Source organism: Galleria mellonella, unplaced genomic scaffold (assembly GCF_026898425.1).
Source record: "Galleria mellonella isolate WM207_F2 unplaced genomic scaffold, CSIRO_AGI_GalMel_v1 utg54, whole genome shotgun sequence".
NCBI lineage: Eukaryota > Metazoa > Arthropoda > Insecta > Lepidoptera > Pyralidae > Galleria > Galleria mellonella.
The window spans coordinates 4,317,547-4,345,349 of record NW_026442114.1 but is presented as its reverse complement, the minus strand read 5'-3'; the positions used below and the strand labels follow the sequence as shown (position 1 = coordinate 4,345,349).

The window sequence follows — 27,803 nt, the reverse complement described above, 5'->3', positions numbered from 1 at the left end:
TGATTATTCTTTATTTTATTAGTTGTATTGTATAATATTTCATATCTATTTGCAATCAAGTAATGGTAATAGTATTTGAATGTTTCGACGTCGATGTCATTGCTAGCTAATTACCTGTTCTCAAATTGTTGCACGCCCGGCAGGGTATAACTGTTGATACTGGTGTCAAATCAAAAGCAATGTTTACTACCATATGTATGTACACAGTTAGCGATAAAATTCTATTCTGTTCTAATAATAAGAACAGAACGAATATCTCTGTAGAGGAAAGAAAACTTGTCCCTACTAATTAACTGCCTGCCGTGAATAAAACAATAAAACAAATATGTTTCATACAAAAATATCACTTTATTGCTTTAATAATCTTATTGGCTACAAATAAAATGTATCGTAGTGGTATAATAACATGGAATGCGGGCGGCGCGGGCGCAGCGCCCCGCGGACTTATTGTCTACTGGCGGACTGAACAGGCAGCTCCCCTCTGATTCGTTTCGTACGTATATTGTCAATGTTTCTAACGCGTTTATGCACCGACTATTAGAGATGGAAACCGACAAAAAAAAAATATTACACTTTTATTCGCAATTACAAAATAGGTTAACTGTTTATTGTGGTCAACGTAAAAGCTACTTATGATAATCAAATTTTTGTACAAATTATATAATTTTCAATTTAATTCACATCTCTAGTCTAGTGGGTCCACATGTCCACCAAATAATATTATTCGAGGTGAGCCCTACCCTTAACAAACTTAACTATTTGGCACCAAGTACAAAACAACCATTGCTGGAAGTCAACGATATTCTTACATACAAATATGGCAGACGAACGTAAGGCGCGGCTCGAGCTGGTGGCCGGCGTGGCTACTAGTCGAGCCCGCTTCACGACTTCTCGTTCGTTTGAGTTACATTTGAAAATGACATAAAAACAAATCACAGCAAAATGGAATGGCATCGCGTCGCATCGCATGTACCCATGACCTACGTACGACGCGAGCAACGTTCACTAGTCACGGCAACGAACGAGCAGCGAGGGAACATCGGATAGCACCACACGTCTCTCGGTACGAAGTCACAACAAAGTTTACTTACTACGCTAGAAGGCGAGGCTCTAGGAACGTTAGGTCCCCGCCCGGCGTCGGCTCGTGCGGCCGGCGGCCGGCGGCCGGCGGCGGGCGGCGACGCACGTATAGTTAAACATACCCTATCACAAATATTATATACTGTAAGGTAGTCTATGAACACTACGCAAACGATTACAGCTCCGTAACACTGGTGATATGACGACACGGGCGCCTAGCAGGCGACGCAGTGCCTACGTCATTCGTGTCAACTATAAACAACATGGCAGTCTGTTACATTATAATATCTAAATATATAATATAAATGCACCTACCGAGGTACATCGAGAAGAGTCTCCTGGGTTAGCGTGTGGCGTCTCATTCCACCAACATAACCCAATATTTAATTATCGTTACGTTACGCACCTAACAATTCATAGATATAGTTTTATATATATTCTAACTTAAAACTAGTAAATATAGACATATAGGTCAATTGTATTAGTTATGATCGATTGGCAGTGTCAAACGGTGTGTCGGACGCGGAGCCCGGACGACGACACAACAATGAAAATGGTTATCTAAATAACAAAACGTCCGTCGTCGCCGGCCAATATCGGTCACTCGTCGCTCAGAAAAAATATTTGTCTCGGTCGTGTCGAGCATGGTGCGAACTCGCCCAGTTTTCACTCGGCGATATGATTTCTCGGCAGGGTCCAGGCACATCGCTTTCGAAGCGACCCGATCGACAAGTTTTCAAATCTATGTCATAAAATAGGAATCGCACGGAGGATAGACGCCGGTGCTAGAGGTCGGTGTGCAGGATGAGCAGCGCGGCGGCGGGCGCGGTCGGCGGCGGCGGCCGCAGCCCGCGCGTGGCGCGGAACTGCGCCTGCACCGCGTCCCAGTGCACGTCCCGCGCGTCCCGGCCGTCCCGGCCGTCCCTGCACGCGGGCCGCGACGGCCGCCGCCGCGCCGGCGCGCCTCGCCCGCGGCGCCGCGCCGCCCGCGTCCTCGGCGCCCCGCCGCCGGCGCGGCTCCGAGGCGACTGGAGCTCCGCCACGGCTCGTTCGTCCTGTCGACACACAGCGCCTGGTTTAACTACACGAGCCTCTCTACCCTAGGAGCTGGTCATAACTGAAGCAACCGGGGGAGATGTTGATAATGAACACTACCAACCCCATTGTTAGCAATAGACCCTATCAGGTCGACCTACCCACGGTCCCCCTTGGAAACCATCGCGCTGAATTCTAGGTATATTCATCACAATGGGCTAACCTGGCTTTTCATCCTCACCTATCATCACTGGTGCCCCGCCAGCGTATTCCGACAGCGCAGGCGGAATTCCTATTCCACTGTCATCGATTAAAAAACCAAAGCAACCACGATGTGTTATCGATCACTGACACTTCACTTCGATCTTTATTTCGAAGGCACAAAGCGAGTGTTTCGACGATGTGAACTAAGCCGTTCCCGTTGCCGAGCTCACCTGCTAGAAAATCTTGTCGAGTATGGTGTACATCCGCAGGTTAGCCTTCTTGCGCCAGCCGGGCGGCGGGTCGCGCGCCGAGTCGGCGCTGTCGCTGTCGTCGTCGGCGGCGGCGGCGGCGGCGGCGGCGGCGGCGCCGGACGCGCCGAGCTTGGCCTCGGCCGCCAGCGGGCTGCGCTCCGGCTGCTGCGCGCGCCGCGCCAGCCGACATGCCATCACCACTGCCGCTACCTGTCCACGCACACCATATAATTATTAAATAAGTAACTACGCGTCATTTATTTATGATAAAACAATGACAATACACGTTATCTTTCCAAATGCGGACTCGTAAAGCACAGACCAGAGAGAGGATTACCATACCAGAGGGAAACTTTGTACAAAAGTCGCTTGCTTGGACACCTCCGACCCATTCATGTTTCTACCGTGAAGCAGTTGTTTGCATGTCATGTCTATAGGCGACGGTTACCACTTTCCATCAGGTGGGCCGTCAGCTTGTTTGCCATTCTAAATTATATATAAAAAAAAACATAGTTTTTTTTTTTTAGTATTTTAAGGGCTTTTACCGTCTTCAGATATATCAGTCCTACTGTACCCTGAACTGATTTCTAAACCTAGTTAAACGATGCCTCCTCAATAGATAAATATTTATCAGTTTATCATCGACTTGATTATTCAAGGCATCCTTTAACTTAGTTATCAGTGCATATTATTTGCGACCATACGAAGGAAGACCGCTCGTAAACCTGAACGAAACTCACCTGAAGTATCATGCCGAGAACACCGAACACAATGATTACGAACACATTGTTGGGTGCCTCTCGCTCCACCTCCTGAAAATAACACATCAGATGGATATATCATCTTTATAAGTAATAAATAATAGGTAAGAGACAGTAAGGTCTAAAGTGGTTTTTGTCATAAATATGTAAGGTACTCGTTTATGGCAAACTATTATATTAACAAATGCAAATCTTACTGCCATTGTAAATATGAAAGTTTGGGAGGATATATGGATGTTTGTTACTTAGTCAATTGCCAATCAGTTGTAAGTCAATTGAAATATATGTCACCAGCCATCTCATCGTATCAATCCATCCCGCATGCCGTCGGAGCCACCGCTGCACTGCTGCAGGATGGATTTATACGACTGGGTTGGTTTAATCGTATATTTCATTAACTGACAACTGACAGTTAATACGAGACAAATGTTAATTTATATACAAACAAAGGCGATTAAGATACAAAAGATGGGGCGGCACATTAACCCGGTGCGTGCAGTGCTAAATTGGCAATTGTTAAACCTCTTAATAAACAAAATATTTTCATTCTGCACTGCACGCACTAACATAGATATGACTTTACATTACTCTTACACGTAAAAATTATTAAACGGATTTGGATGAAATTCGGTATACAGGTAGATTATATTCTAACTTAAAACATAGATTTATATAAAGATTACGGGAACAAAACCGCGGAATACAGATAGTATAAACTAAATCCTTGAGGTACACTCATTCTGTTAAAAATCTCTTAAATACAAATCCGTTTAGCTTCAATTTGAAAATTCATGTGACTACTAAGATTTAAATATTTTTACTCTCAAAACGCGATCTTTTAAGAAATACGTTATGGCGTCGGCCCAATCGAAAGTTTTGGATTGATCATGGAAAAATTCGATCCCCATTTATTTATCGTGTTTTATATTTCTACATTGTTTTGCGGCACTAGGTGGGCTGTGTTAATTCATACTCGTATGTAGTGAGGGAATAGTGCAGCTCACCTCTATCATATCGTAGACGGGCCTGGCGACGTCGCGGTACCGCTCGACGGCGAGCAGCGCGGGCTTGATGTCGTGCAGCAGGTCGATGCCGCGGCGGGCCAGCTCGGCCTGCGGCGCCGTCCGCCACCACGCCGCCAGCGACACCGCCATCCACGCGCCGTACCCCACCTCGCTCAGCGCCAGGCACACCACGCCGCACGCGTACTGCAAGCCACCGACCAATTACAGCAATATCGACATAAATCATCACATCAATTGCTTGATTTTCAAGTTTTTTTTACAACACAGGAGAGCAAACGAGCACGCGACTCATCTGATCGTAAGTGACTACCGCCGTCCATGATCACTCACGACACCAACGGCATTGCAATTGTACTGCCGCCATTTTAAAAACGAAATTGCTCTTTTCTTGAAGGTTATGATGTCGTATCGGTTCGGAAATACTGCTGCTGGAAGTTGATTCCAAAGAGTGGTTGTGCGAGGAAGAAAATGCCTTGAAAAACGCACGTTGGAAGACGGCCACTCGTCCAGATGGTTGGGATGAAACTTTAGTTTATGGTAGGGGAAAATCAGCAGCAAGTATCTATCCAAACAATTTCTTAGAGCACTCCCCATGATAAATTCGGTGAAATATGCACAGAGATGCATCATCTTTACGCAGTTTCAGTGGGTCGAGATAGACAGTTAAGTTTACATTTAACATCCAAACCAAAGTTAATTTAGAAGTGTTTGTTTCCGTTTATTAGTGCCATTAAGCAATGTGCCTTTTCCTGTGGCACGGAGGCCGATATAGTATCTATCGTAACATTCGTCAATAATTACGTTATTTTTCTTTATCGGAGATATAGAATGCAGGTACTGACGAGATGCAACGCGGGGGCGACGCGGCGCGAGCGGTGCGCGGCGGTGGCGGCGGTGGCGGCGGCCAGGTATACGAGCGCGGCGAGCCAGAGCCCGGCGGCGAGCACGTAAGCGGCCGAGGCGCGGTACTGCGCCGCGCACAGGAACCGGAACCACGTGTAAGTGCTGGGGTCCCAGGCCAGCCGCGCCGCCGTCGCCAGCAACGCGCCGCTGTACATCTACAACGCAACGGTAACGCACGTCAACACAAAGCAGGGCAGCTATAATACAAATAGATACGAGTCGACCGCTAAAAACAACTTCTTAAGGCTTTGACATAGTCGGGTAAAAATAGGGGAATTGTAAAGCAATAAAACCCAATGTTAAATAAGTAGGTAAATAAACATAAATAGGAAGGGACTACTAAAAGGAAATCAGTGGAAATGGAAAAGAAAAACACATTGTGCCGACTGATCGGAACAGGCAGGCCGTGCACAAATAATGGACAAAAGCAAATAGCTATTTCAACAGGTGTCAAGTACATTATGCTCCCAAAAAAACTTCAACTGTGAATACACAAACAGACAATGACGAAGTACTTCATAAACGCAAATTTCTAAAAGAAGGGCGGTTCTACATTAGTATTTTGTCCTGTTACGTGATTACCTTGACGATTCTGAACCTGTTTTGAAGATTAATTTGCAATAGATAAGGTGAACTCTCGTGTTGGTGTCATGTTAATTATATTACTAGTGAATTTGCTGCTTCTTGTACAGAGCAAAATGTACTTGTTGCAGCGAGCAATTCAAAATCATTTAATTCCACCCTTTCCTTTATCGACTAACAAAAATAATATAATAAAATCAATATTTGTAATCCATAGGCCGGTCCACCTGTTCACTTCACGAACACGACGCCCGCTAACGTAACAAAAGGCTGGCAAATTCGGACGGCTCGCTTCTATTTTTATCTTCTGATTACATAGATGACTCTACCGAATTTTTTTAAACATGGATTTACTATTGGCTTTAATAAACAGGGAACGAACTATTCCCAAGACATCCCTTTTTTAATTTTGGCACCGTTAGCTTAATTCTATATTAAGTATCTACCATTACCTACCAAAATCCGCAGTAATTTTATTAAATAATTATGAATTAATTTCATTCCAACGTAATGGAAGTAACTAATGTACAACTAACACGAGTTTTCGTGAGCGAACTCATGTGCCTGCCTTTTCGTTGAGACTTAATTTACATTGTTAGGTTGGTACGTGCCATACTTCCACCGCACGGTCAAGCTGACTGCGCAATTTTAAAATTGTAGCTACTAATTGTATGTTACCTCCTATATACAATATACTAGTTAGGTACAAATCATTCTGTTCCCTACGTTTTGTCACCGAAGGACCATTCGATGAAAGCTCTTGGCTTTCGATTTCTTTCGATATCTTAAACAATTATCGTTCATCAATCGTTCAACAATTTAATACAAGATAATGTTAAACTGTACGTATTAACCTCAAGAGGAAGTGATTCAGATGTCACTCTATCTATTGATGATAACCGCATCAAAATCCGTTGCGTAGTTTAAAAGATATAAGAGTACAGATGCCAGGAAGAGTGTTTGTTTTATACTATTAACAGAAGTGGATTTAATTAGCTACTAAGTACAGTTAATAAGTGTAGCGGGGGACTGCATTGAGTGTTCATGTAAATGAATTGCTAGAACAAATGCAGCCGCAACTGACTACAGGCCATAGTAGAAAACCATTGTTCTATCCTGCAGAGCAAAGTTGAGTTGTTTTAGCCTGCGACGCAAAAAGAGATGTTATAAATTTAACGTGTCTATTTGTGTCTATGTATCTGTCTATGGCATTATAGATTTTGTTTCAGTTTTGGTTTGAAAGCTAATGTGCTCAAGATAATTCTTAGCTATAATTTATGAAGATATGTTCAGGTGTTTGAAGACTATCAACTCATTTTCTACTTGATGCAGAGATGACACCAACTTCCATATGTCCGATTCAATTGAAAATGGGTGTTCCGTTACTTCAATGGTATTTCAATGACATGGTAACTTTTACTTGATGAAGCAGCTTCAAATAATCTGCAAGATAGCCAACTCCTCCGTAACTTACAGCACATATAGCGTGTTTCGACTTATTGGAATTGTCTCACTGAGTACCGTATTCGATAGATAGATAAATCATCGTTACAGGCACATAATTTTGAACTTATATCATCATATCAGCCGTTTATTGTCCTGTGCTGAACATACATGCCGGGGGGAGGGGGGTGCACTGCTACCTATCCCTCGATCATTAAATTTCCTTAGTCGCCTCTTACGACACCTATGGGCGTGACCCATTCCAAGCTAAGACCACACGTCGTTTAATGCATATATTAGACTTACTAATCCAAGTTTTTACTTTTTTGTTTCCTTTTTTGTGTTGAGCGTTATTTTAAATTTTTAATAAATTTCCCTTGTTGTGTTTCTGCGGCTCACGTGTATAATTGTTTCCATAATACTCGTATTGTTGAGAAAACTATGATTTCTTTGTTTTTCTCTGTAAAATTTTGTGTGTGTGACAGGAGATTACAAGTAAATGGTTATTATATTTTTTTTATACAACTTAGAATGGCAAACAAGCTGACGGCCCACCTGATGGAAAGTGATAACGGTCGCCTATAGACATGAGCAGTACCATGGACATAACAGAGTATACTGTTTCGCCCATGATACCCTCCATGCGTTGGCATTCCTGAGGACTCAGGTGTTATTCCTCTGTACCCAGTAAATTCACGCCATATCCCACCCTTCAAACCGAAAGACAGTATATACATAATTATAATTAAATTATTATAAACGAATATACAATGTATGCAAATAAAGAATTGATAATTATCGTCTACATTTAATTAATTATATTAGTCGTTTAAATATTTGCTGATTAAAAATAACTTCTCTGAATCTTACAACGAAAACTTATTAAAATTATAATAATACCTATTAGGTACGTATAGATATACCTAATAAGAAAGAAGACGTTCGATACCATTGAGGTAGGTATCATGTTCATAAGACTTCAATGTTCGTCACACTACGTCATTTGGAGATATAACCTTAATAAATTAGATAAGCGGGAATGTAATCTTACACGCGGACTATAAAAAATATTTCCAAGAAGAGACCCTTGATCACACAAAAGCATTCCAAAGGCAGAGATAAGAGTACTGAACAAATTGTGAATTGTGTACAAACGGTGTCACAGGCGCACAGTCAGAGCCGTATAATAACTGGAACACCAGATCAAAGGATGATTCAAACTGTTTATCAATAGGCAGATATTGACTCGGACCAACGGTCACGATGTCCTAGGTCAGGGGTCAGCATGCTAACGACGGGGCAATCGGAGCAAAGCGCAGCACACTCGCCGCATTATACTCGTAGATAATAAATACTTAGTACTCAACTAATATGGCAGAATATACTAGTAGTAACATACCAATATTAATAAACGCATTACTTGTGCAAATTGTACGACAAAGGCAGCCTCGTAACTTAGTGTTTGCGGCGGAAAAGGATTGTTTGTAATGGGGTCTAACTATCCCATTGCTAGCAATACACCATATTAGGTCGACTACGTGGTTCTCCCTGGAAACCATTGTATTTAAATCTAGTGGATTTTGTCGCGATGGGCTAACTGACCTGTTTTCATTGTCACCTATCATACCTCACTGAAGCCCGGCCAATGTATACTTTTATCGCAGGCGGGGTTACCATTTTATTATCACTCGTTAAAAAAAAACTTACTTCTCCAACCCATTTCACGACATAAGTAATCTCGTCCTTGTAAGAACGAGCCTAGCCAGCACCAAACATTCGATGGTATGTCCACCATATGCTATGACAAACTGAAAATTGAAAGATAACATTTTTACATTTTTCATTGGAGTTACAATAAATTAATATTATCCAGTTTATTGACTTACAAGAAAACGAGTAACATTACCCTTGTGTGGGTAGTTAACAATTGTATTCAATTGACGAACATTACTTGGAATATCGATCATATCAATTTATTGTCCAGAAGAAATAGGTCAAACTCAAACACGACCACCAATGAATGAGCGCTCTGTAACGAATTAGAAAAGAACGCGACATAGGTACGTGGTTGCGACAGCGATACACTGGTAGATATGACCCTGTATACCAGCTAGCGAATTGACAAGTCCCCATCCAACACCGGGTGCTTTGATAAGCAACGCCAACCACACCCATTCTGGACTTAAGACTCAAATCTTAGTCATAACCAAATGAAAATTGACGGTTTCTTAAAATAAAAGAAATATCAATATAGAGGTGAAACCGGCCCGCCGCGCGCCGTCAGGAGCATCCAGTTCAAAATCCAGGCCTTATGGTAGTGTAGAGTAGTAGGACACCAGCGTTTGACCAATGTATACTACACAGGTACATTGTAACTGATGTTCTGTAGGTTTCCTTTACTACATATTACGTCGTCCTTTTACATTGATGTTTAGTATTAAAGTCGTGTGAATTCTAAATTCTAAAATGGAAATGACTAAAACATTTAATTTTAATGCAAATTATTTAAACAAAAATACAGTTTGTTACTCAACAGACGACTCGAGAGGATACCTACACAGATATACAAATATGTTAATTTAGACGGGCAATGCCACCTGAAACATTTATGTTTTTGGCTCAAAAAAGTACGAATATTCAATATATTTTTTGTGTTTAACACATCAAAGTTTTTAGCAGATTTTGACGATTATTTTAACAATGGATAGAGTTTACTCCCGTCTTATTTTCATACTAATTTTGTTTCACAACCGAAGTTTGCTTTTTATAAAGCAAAATCCCAAAAGATTGTGTCATTGGCACATCAGCGGATGGGTGCGGTGTGGTCAGCGTTGCCTGATTTGGTATTTATCTCATAATTTTGGGTAAAAATTGTTCCCTTGAAGAAATGAAATATATTTTCGGCAAAAATTAAGTCGCCTGGAGAGAATTCTTGGGTATTTGAGAATTTTGGCATTTGTAAACTATATATAATTATATAAGTATACCTTTAAAAGCTTAAAAATAACGTTAAAAGAACAGCGTAGAGAAAGGAGCGAGTTTTGTTCGCTCCTACTGTTACTTGTTAAAACGTAAAAGTTAAGACAACAGTAAAATTTTGGGGAGAAATAAAAAACCATATCTGGCAGGCTGGGTGCGGCCGCTGCACCGCGCTCGTCTCGAGAGGCCGTTAACCCCAGCCAGCCGCCTCCTTGTGACAGCTTCAAGGGCATGACGCAACGCAAACCTCGATCATTCATCTTCAATTATGTCACACACACATCCTACTTATCCTGCAGCTCGCCTGGATCCTCAGTTCAATTACTTTACTCATATAATATAAAAGCTCTTCTGTATGTCGAGAGTCCACCTCCATTTACCACAGAGAGGGGCGTTGGGTTGGGGGGGGGGGGGGGGAGATGGAGTGTGACCTCTTAAAAAGGCTCATGTAGTACTCTGAGACATGCCTTTACTCATAGTTAAAAATTGCTCACTTTTTGCACAATTGACTAATAGCTAGTGAGATTAACAATGTATCTTGTTTATTAATTTCTTAGTCATTTATTAAGTTTGATAAATTAAATTATTAGGTTTCCGAAACCCCGTGAGTAGTCCGCGTGGTGGCGTGAGCGTGCAACTCCTAACTGATGTTTCATTAGCTCTCACGAATGTATGATGCTTGCTGGAAAGTCGCCACGAGGCGGACTTATCGCTTAATGTATAAAATGAAAGCTTGTTATAAAATACAATTTTATTTATATTTTGTGTTCGTTATGTTATGGTAATTAAATTCACCATAATAGGTATACTGAATGGATATCGCACTGTACAAGACCACAAGGATAAAAAAATTCCTTGTGAAATAACCACATAATAGTTAATAACCCTAACATGGACAGGTGTCGAAGCAAAATACAAATTTTAAAAGTATCTTAAATACGATGAAATCAAAAAGCAAATTATTTAGTTGTAAAAATATTTATCCATGTAATATAAAAAAAAGAGATAAGTAGGAAAAAATTTTGTATATATGAGTTAGGAAATATTACTAGTTATTGGTTAACCGTCGATTTGCTCACAAGAATCTAACCTGAATCTGTCAAATTGTAACTTAGCCTACTTTGAGGTCTATTGCGTAATGTAGTGTACATAATGTATCCCAAGGTCAAGGATAATGCGAACAAACCTAACAATCTTGGCCACGCACACTGAAGCTGCCCAACAGAACAATGATCTAAGTACTAGAACTGGGTGTTCGAGACCTCGTCAGCGCATGTTAACTCACTTAAGTCATTACAATACGCCTGTTAAACAATTGTTTCTTTGTATTTTTTACTCAGTCCCGTCGCACATACGTACCATACTGCGATTTCCTATGAACCCAAATGTAAAAATTAATAATCTGTAGGAGTCCTTATTCTTACGGCCCCCGTTCCTTCCCAAGTACGTCGAGCCATATTTTTATGTCTAACAGACGTCTATAATTTTACTCAATATATACAATGTCAGAAGGCCGCCTGGTCCCAGCATAAAATAGGCCACCCCTTTCTATCTCGTGGGTGTCGTAAAAAACGACTAATACAACTTATGGTCGAGAGATGCATAGCAGCGTCCCTCTTAAAACATCAACAAAGCACAACCCCCCAGAGTGGATGATAATAAAATAGTAATGGAATTCGACACGATAATTTCTAGGGGGCACCACGTCGACCAAACAAGGTACATTGCTAGCAATGGAACTGGTAATCCGTATTATTAACAATCCCTCCCAAGGGAGAAGTTTATGTTGAGCCTAAATTAGTATCCCATAATATTATATCCCATCTAACAATTGTCAATTAGCAAACAACGAGGTAGAATAAAACACGGAGAGGCAGATTACTATTTTCTGAAACATATAAACGTAATTCCGCTTCTGAATTTAAGTTAGTTAATAAACCTCAACAAACATAACACGAGTCAAAAGATCAGACAATATTAACATGTAGTCGTGGGTGCTCCGGCCCTACCCTCCGGCCGGCGTCGTCGTGGAGGACAGACCCTACCTTGAAAAGTAGGACTCGGTTTATTGTACACAGTTCATCTAAGTACATATACATATATTCTTCATATTGTATACAGTACAGCTAACTACAAATAAGTAAGTCTTCAAAAATACTGGCTTACCTTACTATACATTGAGGTTTTTGAATGCTAATTTGATACTGTTTTACATAACTTGTATAGTGTGGCTGCATCTATGTTATGCACTTTTGCCCATTAGTTGCAGCTAACATTGAAGTAAACGTGTACAATATGTGCATAATTATTATTTGCCTTTCTTTGAAATCCCATTCACATTAGGTAGGTCAAAAGGTAGCGGTAACATGACACGTGAATAAAATTTAAATACGACCATGGATTCGGTTTGTGCTCGTCGCTCAGTGATTAGAATGTCATTTGTGAATCGAATCATAGAAACCTTTGTAAAGAAAGCACAAGCATATATTACACTTTTTCAAAACGGTAAAGTTGTCTACTATATTTCTTCCTTTTCATCTCCAGGACACAAAGCAGAATAAACTAGTGCGAAGCTTACATGGCGATACTGCTAATGGTGTACTAATATTCTCTTATGAGGAGAAGTTCTTATAGTATAATGGAATTACAAAATAAAATCAGTAATATCAAGACACCTATGACAAAATTGCATGTAATTATAATTCAATATCTCAACCTCAGTAACCAATAACAATCTCGCTCAAGTCCGTTATGTAAGACTTGTTTGACGTGTACACGCGCAAACTGAGAAATAAACAGACAAAAAATTAGGATGGTTCGATAGGCCTCAACTAATGTTATTAACACGACTCGTTTATTTTTTTATTTCGGAATTATTCAATCTACAGGCACGGTTACCATCTTTGTTAACTGTTAATCCAATAAGACTAGCTGTTTCCGACGGCTTTGTATAGACCACGTACTCTGAAACTCTTTCTTATTGAAGACATATTGTCATATCGAAAAACTTCTAGCTCGAGGTATAATGCTTTACATTGCTGTCAATTAATTAGAAGTTTAATTCGTTTCTTATTAGTCTGTTGTGTATATTTACACGAAGTCCTATTCAAGCGACTTCAAGGAGATTGTATTTTCTGCACATAATACTTTTATGTATGCCATCACAAATCATCCTACTGCAGTCCACAGCTGAATATAGGCCTCTCCTGAAGCATGCCACTGAGCGCAATCTAACGTGATAATCATGGGTTTCCCATGGAAAGTCATTTATGTACATATGTATGTGCCGATTTCTCTGAGCTTTCTGGGTCGATTTGTGTAATCATTTACATATTGAGTAGGAAAAGCTCTCGAATTTTTTCCACAAACATTAATTTTGATTGAGGTGTTTTATAAGTAGCGACTACTGATAGCAGGCGGTATGGAATAATCAAAGACAACCGAAGATCAAAGATCTACAGTATTATATTTCCATGCCCTTCTAGGTTGCTATGTCCATCCATTTTGAGTTTGTATAATGTTTCAGTTTCTATTAAAATGATATAGTGATATCATATTTGGATCGATTTACATTCTCAGGAGAGAATGCAAATAGATCCAGTTGATCTGTTGATCGCACGTTTCATTTGGTCATACACACTTATTTTTAGCGAGTCAAATTTCTGTCTAATTTCGATGTACCTTTTTTGGCTTCGAGTGTTCAAAATAGTCGATGTCTCCAGAAACTTTGTTTTGTAAAAGATTTATTCTATATTTTGGGAGCATCGGCTTTTCTGGGGACTTGAAAATACAGTTGTAAAATCCACCGAAATAGGACAGGGCACTTGCTGTAAATAACCCAACTAATTTACATAAAAAAATAGTATTGATTACAGCTACGGTCGATACCGTAATTCGGTGATTGCTCATATGATTAAAAATTGCCTCAACTTCATAGTGCAAGGATGATGTGATCATGTTGTACACGTATTATTTTCCCGTTAGCTTTTGGCTAATAAAACAGGCTCATTTAGAGAGGCTACCAATACGGCAGCCTCATACCATTACGAAGTGATGAATACACCACGACTCATAATTTATATTAGTAATTAAGTGGAGTGACTAAGAATATGAAGACGTAAGAATAGGCAATAGGGACTTCATTAGTGTTACTAACTTTTAAGATCCAATTATCCATAAAATGAACTTAAATGAAGCTAATGCTAATTAAATAAAACATTCAGGGGAAAAATGAAGAGAAGCTTATTATTGCGATAGGAATAACAATAGCCGATCTTATGAGGCTATAAAAGAATTTAAGACGAGAGAGGAGCTACCTATAACGTCTACAATTACTGCAATTGTTCGCCGATGCTGTATATGGCATTTGATTGGAGTTTATTGGATACGCGCGCGCGACACGACCACAGTCGGGACGGCCGTTGGACTGGCTTACCGCAGTTCGCTGTATTATAGTCTGTGGCTGTACCGTTGGATCCGTGTCCGTAGCAATTTATCACATTTCCCGCTTGTCGATAGTCCGCTACAGGTGTCATCATAAAATAATATCTTTATCGTATAATAGCGTTCGAATAATAGACGCTGGCAGCCTCCAAATTTCACTTACGAGTACCACTTACTGATTTAGGAGCTAACTATGTAGATTGTGAGCTCGCCGCATGCTAGATTACCTATACCAGAAGAGGAGGAGAGGATTGTTAATAATGGTTGTCTAGACGATCCATTTCTAGCTATATACTGCGTCAGGTCGACATCCACGTGGCCCTTCTTGGTCTTGCTTAATTCCTGGTACTTTCGTCGCGTTGGACCAATTGACATATTGACATGACGCTATTATCATTAATATTCTACTGAACTAGGTGATATTTTGCTGAAGACCATATATTTAACTAGTTAGTTAATTAGCTGCGATTGCAGTTTGGGCATCAGAAGATCCGAACAGCGATCCATTAATTTGCATAAAGATGCCTCGTTTAGAGGCGAAACACGGGGAATGAAGAACGGTCGGAGATTGATGGCTAATAGGTTATAGAACTTCTGGTAATAATAATAGGAGTCAATCTCCGAGTGTCGGCAGTCGCACGAATACTAATGGTAGCGGAATTAAACAATATTATTGTAATCAACCGACTAGTTATTATCGTCACTCAATGGAACCCGTACACTAAACACTAAAAGCGCAGGCGAGGCTACCATTTCTTTTTCGTCCCATAAAAAACTTATACCAATAGATGGATGAAAATTATTCATAATAGAAGTCCTAGGCCCATAGATAGCAATATACTCTGTCAGGTAGACCTCCATACAATCCTCTTCGAAACCACTGTGGTTATCTCGTGGTGAATTCCTTACGTTCCGTAACTTCATTCTCATGTATCATACTTCATAGATATGCCATCAGTGATTTCTAATAACGCTAAGGCTGGGGGGAAAGAAATTATTAGTAATGGAGACTGAGAATCCCATTGCTAGCAATATACCCAACCAGGTCGACCTCCTCGCGGTTCCCCTGGAAACTATCATGGTTAATTCCTGATGACTCATCATGATGGGCTAACTGGCCTGTTTTCATTCTCATCTATCACCCTTCACTGGTGCTCCGCCAGCGTATCCCGTCACCGCAGGCGGTATTACCATACCATTTTCATCCATCAGAAAAAAATAACGCTAAGGCTGTTACTATTCTATGTTCATCTTTAAACACCACTAGTACATATGTATGATGAGCCAGTAGGTACTAGGTAGGTAGGAGAGTATCGCCATAGAATACCTGTTCGGTAGTATCGCGGGTATTACGCACGCACGTACGCAAGTACACAGACCTTTGCACCTCCTTGTAAAATCAAACGGCGGCTGTACAAAACAAACTAAATAATTTAATAATTTCGCGTTACTTGATAACTGTAGCCGTGTAATTGTACTTAGTCACCATTGAAAATATTTAGTCACTCCGTCCGTCCGACTACATTGTACGGAAACAATGACGTCAATACGCATGTATTGACATTAATGGTGTAAAAGTAATGATCGGATGCCACTGAGGAAAAATTGAATACAATACATGGCCAGTTAGGTATAACTAATCTGTATTTTTATATTTGCTACTAGTATATCTTTTTTTCTAATTTGGTCTAGCATTTAAAAATAAGACAGATCCAAAGTATAATAATAATAATAAATAGATTTATTTTCTCTTCACAATTCATTACAGTGAAATACAATGAGACATGCTTTTTTTTATATTATTATATTAATCAAATTATAAATATAATCGTAAGAGACTGGTGCCTGAGATAAGTATAAGAATACCTGTATTACAGCTCACCAAGTAATAACATTACGCAATAATCAATTTAACACCAAAGCCTCTTTATTCCATAAAAAGACTTAGGTACTAAGATTTATTTACTAAATATACATAATATAAAAAAATATTACGTACTTTCAAGATTAACCTTTAATGGTATTGGTATACCTAGCATATATTTTTTTAATAGAAGATAATGGAATGGTAACCCCACCCGCGCTATCGGTATACACCGGCGGGCCACCAGTGAAGGATGATAGGTGAGGATGAAACAGGTTTGTTAGCCCATCGTGACGAATTCAACAAGAATTGTTCACGATGGTTTCCAGGGGGAACCACGTGGAAGTCGACCTAATAAGGCATATTGCTAGCAATGGGGCTGGGTCAAATGGGTCAAACTCCATTGCTAACAATCCCTTTCCCTCCAACCTAGCATATTGAATCCATCTGAAAGTATTTAAGGAAATGAGTCATTTTTCCAAAAAACATAATTGAATCATTTTAAAATCGAATAACGTTTGTAACCTATAAACGAAAAATTATGAAAACTATTTTCATACGTATTTAAGCGATATTTGTTGAGAAGTTTGTTCCGTTTCATGAACAATGATCACTAGGTATTGGCTTGGTACAAACACGATGCTACCGTCTTCACACTTTAACACAAAGACCACATAACATAGACAGTACAGTAAACACATTAGACAGGTAGAATGCTCGCTGAAATGTATAAAATATTAGGCATTTAGTTCATGTTTGTTGTTTACGTCAGTATAGATTAAGTAGGTGGCCGCAAATCAATTGAGGTAGGGTGAGCGTAACGCAGGTAACATTACATATATAATATGTAATATGGAGAACATATTATTATTCCGATGTATCCAATTTATACGACGACCGAAGGAATTCATTAGAGTTGCGCTGAAATGACCTTGATTCTTTTGTCTGTGCATTTTTTCGGAAGCGCTTCGCTCGTGGCCTGTGTTGCGATGTTTTACATAACAGGTCAACGGTCAAAGACCGATACATATTCAATACGCCGCACGTCTGTAGGTTTCAAGTAAGTTAATCTAAAACAAGTTTCAGATTTTGATTATGCTCCTTGGGACACGCTGTCAAACAATTACAATTTATTATATTTTACTACTGCAAAATAATTCATTCCAATTAGAAAATAAGTATAAAAATTCCCCACGCAGATATCGTTGCGGGTGGACTTATAAGAACTTTATTATTTTACTAAAGGTTTTTTATAATGTATAATGTTATCTAAACTTACCACATTCATCGCAATAAATTTCATTTCATTTCATTTCATTTCATTTCATTTCATTTCATTTCATTTCATTTCATTTCATTTATAGTATTGACGTCACAGCCAATGTTTTTGTAATTATCTATAAACTTATTTGAATGACCTTCAACACAATAGAATATTGTATACTTCTATAAGCAACATAATTTTCTTGATATGGCATTGCAGTAATGCACAGATAATACTATGAAACAGGTGCATGATCGACAGTGGGCTCGCTCGGCGTCGCGGCGTCGTGACAATGTAATGAGTAATTACTACTTCAGGCCCGCTATCGACACGCTTCTTTGTATTGATGAAGTACATTCATTACATTGTTCGATTGTTTGTTTCACATTATACACTGTTTTTCCTTGATTCGTAATTTTTATTTTTCATATTTCAAATTTAACTGATACATCTTAAAATCATAAAACTAAATTTTTTACATTTATTATATAAGTAGGTAGGTACTATATTTATGTAATATTACATGTTAATATTTCATTTAGCTGTTTATTTGTAGCTTATACATTGATTAGTATTGATGTTGTTCGTACACTTTATCTGCCCGCTACCGACATACTCTCCAACTGTATCGGGTTGACTGGAAGAGATCTCTGCAAGAGATAAGTCCACCCTTGCTCACAACATTTATAAATGTATATACCTATATGTAATTTACAAGTGAAATAAAGAGTATATTCCGTAAAATACTAATTTAATTCAGTATCAGCATCGTCATCGACGATATCCTGTGTAAATAGATTTAATTGTATCATTTCACGTAAGGGATAGTATACCGAGGGTTTGAATACCGAATAAAAAGTAACGGACAAGGACGAAAAGCAGATAAAAATATTGTCATAAAAATAAACAGTAGGCATTTGGAGTCTTCTTATTCCTAATTCTTGATTCTCATTCATAAGACATCGCTATACCTATTTTCATTTAAAAAATTGGCGCAAATAGTTGAAAACCTAACAATGACTATTGTTACCTAATGTTTATACAAAAATTAATAAAACCTGCAAAATAAACTCAATCTATTACCACTACATAACAATTGGCACAATTAAATATCCACCAATGTGCGATGTATTTTTTAATGTCCAACTTTAAGGGCACTTGAGTTTCCTTTGAAAAAAAAAATATTTACACAAAGCTCCCTGGTGGCCATAGTGGACTATCAGTATTTTTTTTTAATGGATGATAATGGAATGGTAACCCCACCCGCGCGCGGGTATACACCGGCGGGGCACCAGTGAAGAATGATAGGTGAGGATGAAGTAGGTCAGTTAGCCCATCGTGACGAATTCAACAAGAATTGTTCACGATGGTTTCCAGGGGGAACCGGACTATTAGTATTAAAACATGAACTTATACGTAAAAGTTAATGTTTTGATAGTCCAATATACTCGTAGAGAGATAGATAGACAGCTGACAGAGATTTGTGGAAGTAGACATATTGCGCCGACCTCAAATAAATGGGAAAAAACAAGCCAATGATGTTGATGAGTCCACTATAGATAGATGCTTCGTAACGCGTGATCTTTTCTAGATAATATTATAAATGTGTTTGTTTGTTTATTACTATATAGCGCCTTAATAACTTAACCGATCACTATGGAATTTGATATACACGTACTATATGGGAAGAAGAATGTTATAGACTTATTTATATCCCGATCAACCGAACGAAGTCGCAGTTAAAAGCTAGTACATTATATTGGAGATTATCCATTTATAGTTGAAACAATATGTACGTTGTACTAGACACCAACACATTGGCGCGACACGCAGATCTCTTCATAAGTTATCAGAGCGACCCCGGACCTGTTTGACCAGAGCGGTGATAACACACCATTCTGTTTCGCTTGGGTTCTATCGATTCCAGGGTACGGTTCTCAATATTGTTCCTTTTATATTTTTTACTCTGTTCCTTATAACATAATATGATAAAAATTCTCAATATACTTATAATGAATCATATAAATAGTTATTACTAGCTTTTACCCGCAACTTCTGTTCCATTCGTGTTTCTATCATGAAGCAGTTGTGTTTGCATAGCTGTGTTTCGGTTTGAAGGGTGAGATCTGAATCTGGCAGTGAATTTACTGGGTACAGAGGAATAACACCTGAGACCTCAGGAATGGCAACGCATGAGAGGTATCGTGGGCGAAACAGTATACGAGTACTCTGTTATGTCTATGGTACTGCTCATGTCTATAGGCGACAATTACCACTTTTCATCAGGTGGGCCGTCAGCTTGTTTGCCATTCTAAGTTGCATAAAAAAAAAACTTCGTCCGCTTGACCGGAATATATTCACTGAGCGAGATAAAAACTAGTCTATATTCTTCTCCATGCCATGTAGTGCCTGTATACTAAATTTCATAGTGATTGGTTACGACGTTAGGGCGCCAAAGGGCAACAAACAAACAAACTCATTTTCATATTTATAATATTAGTAAAAATTCGTAAAAACCTATCTATAGTAACGGATGAAAAATATAGAAATATTTTGATTTTTACTTTTTTTTTATACAACTTAGGTGTTACTCCTCTGTACTCAGTAAATTCACGCCATATGCCACCCTTCAAACCGAAACACAGCCATGCAAACACAACTGCTTCACGGTTGAAACACGAATGGGACAGAGGTACCCAAGCAATCGATACAAATCGTATACAAAGCGTGCAATAATCTAAATATTTATCGTAATATGTAAACATGATAATATATTACGTAAATAAAAGTAAATCAATTAAATTGACCGAAAACTTCCTCACAATCATACAAAGGTCTATAGAAGTATCAAACAGGGTGACCATTCGTCCGGATTGTTCCCGGACTTTTGTCTTTTGTCTCGACTCGTCCTCGCTTTTTTCACTAAGATGTATTTAAATATGTAAATAAAAAACAATATAATATTATCACTAGTGCACCCGTCTCCATCTCAATGCTTGTTTTTCTTGCGGTGTTAAGCGTGTGATTTAATTTTTTAACTGCTTTTAAAGAGCAGAAAGTTCGTAATATTTTTTTTGTGCGTCTTTTAAATTTAATTTTTATTGTTAGCCGTTTACTATTCGCTGCTGAACATATGCCTCCCTCTTTGGAGGTTTTGCCAATAGTTGCCACGCTTGGCAGGCGCATTGGCAACAGCAGCTAAGCTTTAGAGATGTTTTAAGAGGGACGGTGCTACCCATCCCACGCCCTCCCTTAGTCACCTCTTACGACACGCACGGCAAAGGAAGCGGTGGCCTATTCTATGCCGGGACCACACGGCTAAGGTACTACATGATCGTGACAAAAAATATCTTAATCTTAAGAAATCCGGCTTCGAACGGTAGCAAGTTAAATTAGATAAAATACAGCCCATGACACGCGCTGACAATGTAGCTTTATGTTATATTTTAAATAGTTACTATTAGCAGTTATATCAAGCCATCCTACACGGTTTAGCACAGCGGAAAAACCACAAAGTATTGTTATGATATAAATCTGTTTCCAGCTGCAGTTCATTTCTTGTAAATCTGACGACAATGTTCTCCATGACTACTCGTATTTCAAGAAATAGATTTACGCAGGCAGCCACTACGTGCACATAGCACACACTGCTTTATATATACTATGTAAGTAGTAATTACATTTTACTAGTAATTACCTACAGCGTAGATCTGTAATACACACGTAAGTTTGTTGTTATTCATAACAATAATAAACTATTGCGCACAATAGAGATGTACCATATACAATACAAGGAGTATTTATACAAAATGTGCATATACAAAAGGCGGCCTTATCGCTAGAAGCGATCTCTTACAGACAACCTGGCATAAATAGTAGATAAGTACAGAGAGAAAGGTAGATGGCGCAAGTGAGACACAGTGAATACAAAAAAGCAACTAAACAAAATGCATAATATTCTAAATATCATTTATATACAGATAAGATTACAATACACAACGCACACTCATACACAACTAGTGTAAGATATCGCGTAAGTACTACATTAGTAATTTGTTTGTTGTATAAAGTTTCCGTGGTTAGATATCCTCAAATATAAACTATTGGCCTCGCGGTTAAAAAACATTCTTTATTGACTAATCAGAGTCCACTAATTTCCATCCTCGAAGTCGGACGTGGCTTTTGATGACCATTCTATTTCCTTAGTCACGTCCCATTACGCTGGTTTTTTGTTACGATTAGACATAATTTCAATTACACAAACAACGCATTACACAGTCACAGCATTGATGCATTCTCAACAGAGGCTGAGAGAGGCAGATGGAATTCGAGCAATTTACAACTGACATTATTACGTTCGATCTACTTGAATTATGAAGACTGTTTTGCAACAACTTATATTTTAGATTCATTGTTTACCTTCTCAAAGAGGTGATTAAAATGTACCTCTCGTTACAGGAGACACTTTACAAGTGTCAAATTTTGACTTATGCACTGTTAAAATTTAATAGCGATAAATGTTATTATATTTCAACAAACGCAAATGTAATTATTTATATTGATTAGAAGAATAATAATAAAAAATAAAAATACCGAGATAAACAAGAGTCTGTTAGCGACCTCGCAGTAGGGCGATAAATTAATTTACTACTAGCTACTAGTTCATTACAATTATATACAAATTGACAGCTAATACTAAATATATAACTTGAAAGAGCTATTTGCAAACATTTTTAAAGCCCTTCATTATAATTATGGTGTAACTGGAAACACGCTTGGATCGAGTCGAAGTATTCGGACGTTGAGGTATCAACATAGATATATAGACGCATATATAAATTACTCAATTGGATCTAAATCTAAACGGAAAGAACCTGATATAAGAATAGACAGGCTTAGATCTAGGCTCTCTAAATCTAGACGTAATAAATATAAACTAGAAAATATGCGCGAATTAGAAAATGGTTGTCAATGTCAGGAGCCTTATGGTTATGTTAGACAAAATTGATGTATCATGGCTAAAGGCTAATCTCCCAATAAATATGGAAAGCAGAGAGGGCGGAACTAATCTCGGCGGCGGCACGCGGCCGGCCTTGTACGCGAAGCAATTGACCAAACAAACATCGACGAAGGCCGATGAATTTCAAGCATTCCGAGTTCATTCTCCATGAGCAGCATTCGTTTTCGTCTATTACGTGTTACGCGTCAATAATTTAATTGAATATGTGTTATTAATAGATGCTTTTATAGATTGTTATTAATTTTTTATTACTAATGTTAACACAAAGCGCGTAGTATATGCTCAATTCGGTCATTTTTACTGTTTTTACATGATACGACCATAAATATTTCAATAATTATAAATTAATTTCTATATATAATACTAACAGACTCTCAAATGGTGACCTCGTACAGGCAAACGTAGTCTATGAGAGAAGACCATGTTCAACAGTGGACAATTAACGTTTGAAATGGTGATGATAATGTATAATAGGAAAAATATCAATTACCTCTAATACTATGTATTATAATTGATTGTAGTCTTTTTCTTTGCTTTTTTTTTCAATATGAAGTTTATGATAGTCTTTTTATCCATTCACATATTTTTTGTAGTAATCTCAATTTTTATTTGAAAAAAGAGACAGCTTTCTTGCTGTCCTTCTCAACTGAAATTGCATTCCGAACTGGGCGATAGTTTCGTAAAAAAGACTTTTCAAAAATGCTTATAATTAAGTTTATTTGAATAAAAAAAAAAATATAAATAATCACGTATCAACCACATTCTGGCCATGTTCTTGATAACTATTACGTATAACATGAGTACAGAACTACGGACAGTATATGAAAGGACGTTACTGTGGACTTAATATCAGACATGATGTAAGTTATGTAATTGATCGCTTGCATCTCGAAAGCTGATTGCAAAATTCGAAGGAAGAGGCAAATAATAACAAAAAGCTATAAAACTGCAAACATTATATTACAGTACCGCTAGTCTCTCCTCAGTCACTACGAAGCGTCAACTTACTTCGGTGACGTAATCTAGATATTTTGCAAATCTAAGTGCAGCTGAGAATTCGAAGCTTGCTGTAACCTTATATAATCCGAATGATTTAAAAACTTATAGTAAGTCATGCGTGAATACTCTGTGCAGAACAGTATCACATTAAAACAAAGGCTATATAGGAAGCGTTCCTTAACTGGAACGTAGCAAGACACGTCACGTCAACGACATGGTTCACGAGTCGGTCAAAAGTCAAAAGTGTTGATTGTTTTAATGTGTAAAGAACGTGAATCTTAAATATTTTTTTTATACAACTAAGTATGGCAAACAAGCTGACGGCCCACCTGATAGAAAGTGGTAACCGTCGCCTATAGACATGAGCAGTACTAGCAGTACAGTACAGCAATAGCAGGAATATAATTATTATTATTATAATATAAACTGCTTATTTGTCCAGTTCATCTCGTAATATTCATATTTGTAGCTGATTAAATAAGAAGCTTATAATTATATATATTTTTAAGGTAATCCTCTCTTATTATTTTTAAGAGTAAACTTCTTGACATCTACAAATTATCTCAGGTTCTAGAAAGTCCCTACTTTCTTTTCGTAGTAATAGAAGAGTGGTTCGAGCAAAAAACAAAGTATGCCATGGAAGACGACGTTATAAAGATAAGTATGTTGCGCCCAGCGATGCCTCGTCACGTCAAGAGGGTGAGTAATAGCCAGAGTATGTAAAGGAATCTATAATGGAGATCGACAAAATGGAAACGTACCGAAAAAATGGCGTATTAAAAGAAAAATATGGAAATATGTATTAAGAAAGTAAGGGAAGAAGTTGTAATATCAAACGTGTCATACCTTTACGTCTGTAACCACTAGTTATCTAGTGTGTACGTATTTTATCTTTGAACAGTGCCCGTGATTTTTCGGCTACATGTACGTTACGTATACACCTTACGGTGCCGACTTTATACTTTTTATAAACAACAAATAAATATTCTATACTAATACTATCAAGAGGTAAAGTTTGTGCGTTTGGATATTCGGGGTAATTTACGGTACTAATGATCCGATTTAAAAAATTCTTTCTCTGTTAGAAAGGTATATTATCCCTGAGTGCTATAGAGTACTTTTTAGTTTGGTAAATATATATGTTTACAATAATTAATCACAAAATACACATCGAAATCGGCAAAAAAAAAAATGATGTGCGTTGCCTGAACAGTTTGAAATAAACGAATAAAATGTATAGCAAATATATTTTATTACTTTTATCTTTAAAAAATTCCGCAACATATAATTTAATCCATATATCTAAGATTCATGTCTCATCCAAAAAGACGGCTTTTACGTTAAAAGTAAAATAAAATTTACAAGCCGTTCATTTTCAAACCTTAGAGAATATTAGTGCAGTACTTTCGCACACGTCAAAATACCAGCCTTACTAAAATGTGGTGAATAGTTCAAAAGTTACACAAACAAATATGGCACCCGTACGATGCTGGGACGCACGGGTCGCTGATTTCTAATATTTTATAAGACTTATTTACAACGACCTAATAGAGAAATTCAAATTTATGTTTTTTTTTGTAATGATGTACATAATTCGTGAATTATGTAGTTATATAACTTCTTCATATACCTAAGCGGAGTAAACCATCCTGCCTGTCATCCTTTAACTAATCTCAGCCAGTTTAAAGACCCAACACAACACAGACAGATAATAAACACAACGACCAACAAATTTGGAATGAAAACGAGTACATTACTGAGAGCAGTGCAGCCGACGAGCCAATAAATACCGGGTACCAGGTAGACAAACCCTTAGCGACTCGATCCGCCCCTCGCACGCTACGCTTTCCTCTTATTTTTTGTATCAAATAGTTTGTCGAAGACTTAACTCGAGAGTTCCGCATGTGTAGATACTTATTTGTCGTAAAACAACCGAATTATTTATCAGAAGTCATTTTGAATAATGTCACTTATAAATGTGGATTATGACGTTAAAATATAAACTATCCTTAGAACAAAGTCGCTTTCATATTTATACAATAAGTTTAGCTGTTGTCGCTTGGAGCTTTAACGACTCCACCAATCATGCAATGGCTTAATACAATAATACCCGCTCACGCGAACGAAGTTGCGGGTAAAACTAATAAAAGTACACACCTAAAGTACCGACTTGTACAATTAAAATAATATTTTATCTAAATTTATTAAATATGTACTACATCGTACGCGAGTATTTCCGAAGTAGGAAAGCGAATGAATTAGACCGCTTCTAGTAGGGATATCAAACTAAAACATATATCAGATTTTAAATTAGCCCTTCAGAAACATGACTGTGAACCCCATTCTGTTCGGTGCAGTAGGTTTTGCGTGATGCTGGAATAAACATACAAAATTTCTAATAATTATTGTTTTGGCTTCTATGAATCTTAATAAGACCCCCCCCCCCTCATATTATTTTTTCTAAAATACCTCCCCTGTACAGACATCACTCAGTTACAATTTTATTTAATTAAAAAGATAATGTATGTAATAAATTTATAAAAAATGTTATTTTAATAAATACAAAACGCATAAATACATATCGACGTAAGTAGACACGTATGAATTTTAAAAGTCCAACTTGAACTGTACGCACCCTTCTATAATTTATCAAAAGATGTTTATGAATAAAATGCAAGTAAAGTACCTACATAAAAGTACGTAGTAAGTCGATAATTATTATTGCAATTGATAGCACAAGATGACTTTAAATTTATTTATTTATTAAATACCTACCTATTTAAAAATTGTAATGTTTTAATTTAATAAACATCGCAGCTGTGTTAATAATATCTATTTTGATAGCAGACGTTTACCCCGAAATAACAGTAGTTAAACGAACGTATTTAAATAAAATAGGTATACCTGTTACAAGTTTCATTATAACAATAGGATTAAATAAATAATAGGCACAAGATAAAATTCAACGCCTGCGGCAACTCACACCATTAAAGTTAGTAAGCAAAGTTTCCGATGTAAACATAAACTAACCGCGAAGGCGATGTTGATAAAGATGAATATCTTCTCGGAGGTGCAAACACCCCTGGCACACCCCATGTCGGCTGGTGGCGCGGCGGCCGCTCCAGTCACCCGCGTGCTGTGGTCGAGGTGTCCGCGCTGTCACATGGACTGAGCCAGTGGTCCCACACGCGTCCCGTCGCGAGCGTGTATCGAGCTTACAGGCGCGCGGCAGTCATCACGGAGCGCGCCGCGAGCCGTAACGGACGTCAAGCACTCGAAACGGCTGGTAAGGCACTGACTGGCTCGGCTCGGGCTCCGTCGCCCGCCCGCGGCGGCCGCGGCGGCCGCGGCGGTCGCGGCCCGACATTGGCCGCCCGTCGCGGCGCGGCGGTGCGCCCCGAACCCTTCCTCCGCCGCCCCTGGCCACCCTGTCGCCTGTCGCCTGTCTTGCCGCCTCGCGTCCGCGCGAGCCGCCGGCTTACTTCACGACCCCCGTCCTGTCATCTGTCATGCGCTGCCGCTGCCTGCCGCCAGGTGGACCACATTGACAAACCGTCCTCTACTGACCGGGTTCAACGTTTCAAAAATAACACAAGAACATATCAAATATTCATTAAAGCTCCATATATATGCTTATTTGTTTTATTCGAGTTAAATAATACAGAATACTTGATTGACACAGTATCGCTGAAATACTTATAACAATATTTATATCTAGTAAATCGTCAATTTACTCGTATCGTACGTTAAAGCATTAGTAAATAACGGTAAGTGCGGGCCGCGGCAAGGCCTACGACACAGGTGCGGGTCGAACCTCACTTTTTATAATTTAGGGTTCCATTCACAGGACCAATATAAAATACTTAAACAAAATACATACAACACCAGACTTATACAATTTAGAAACAGGACTAATTGTAACGGGTATCATACCATGACAGAATTAAGTG

The 27,803-nt window shown here is 38.5% G+C and overlaps 1 protein-coding gene across 1 annotated transcript; it reads right to left on the bottom strand.

The window, feature by feature from the left end:
• Positions 1 to 328: 328 nt before the first annotated feature.
• LOC113509826 (uncharacterized) lies at positions 329 to 27,221 on the bottom strand. Its single transcript, XM_052898824.1, has 6 exons — positions 26,884 to 27,221; positions 5,199 to 5,414; positions 4,336 to 4,539; positions 3,311 to 3,382; positions 2,550 to 2,780; positions 329 to 2,135 (listed from the first exon to the last, which is right to left on the bottom strand). Exons 1-5 carry the CDS (start codon positions 26,947 to 26,949, stop codon positions 2,553 to 2,555), a joined length of 786 nt encoding a protein of 261 aa, XP_052754784.1. The 5' UTR covers positions 26,950 to 27,221; the 3' UTR covers positions 329 to 2,135; positions 2,550 to 2,552.
• Positions 27,222 to 27,803: the final 582 nt, after the last annotated feature.

Excerpts from the sequence above, each read along its gene's own strand:
- LOC113509826 (XM_052898824.1), bottom strand. The coding sequence starts at position 26,949 with ATGGGGTGTGCCAGGGGTGTTTGCACCTCCGAGAAGATATTCATCTTT. Across the intron at positions 5,415-26,883 it reads TTATCAACATCGCCTTCGCG|ATGTACAGCGGCGCGTTGCT; the intron begins GTTAGTTTATGT and ends GTTGCGTTGTAG. Across the intron at positions 2,781-3,310 it reads TTCTCGGCATGATACTTCAG|GTAGCGGCAGTGGTGATGGC; the intron begins GTGAGTTTCGTT and ends GTGCGTGGACAG.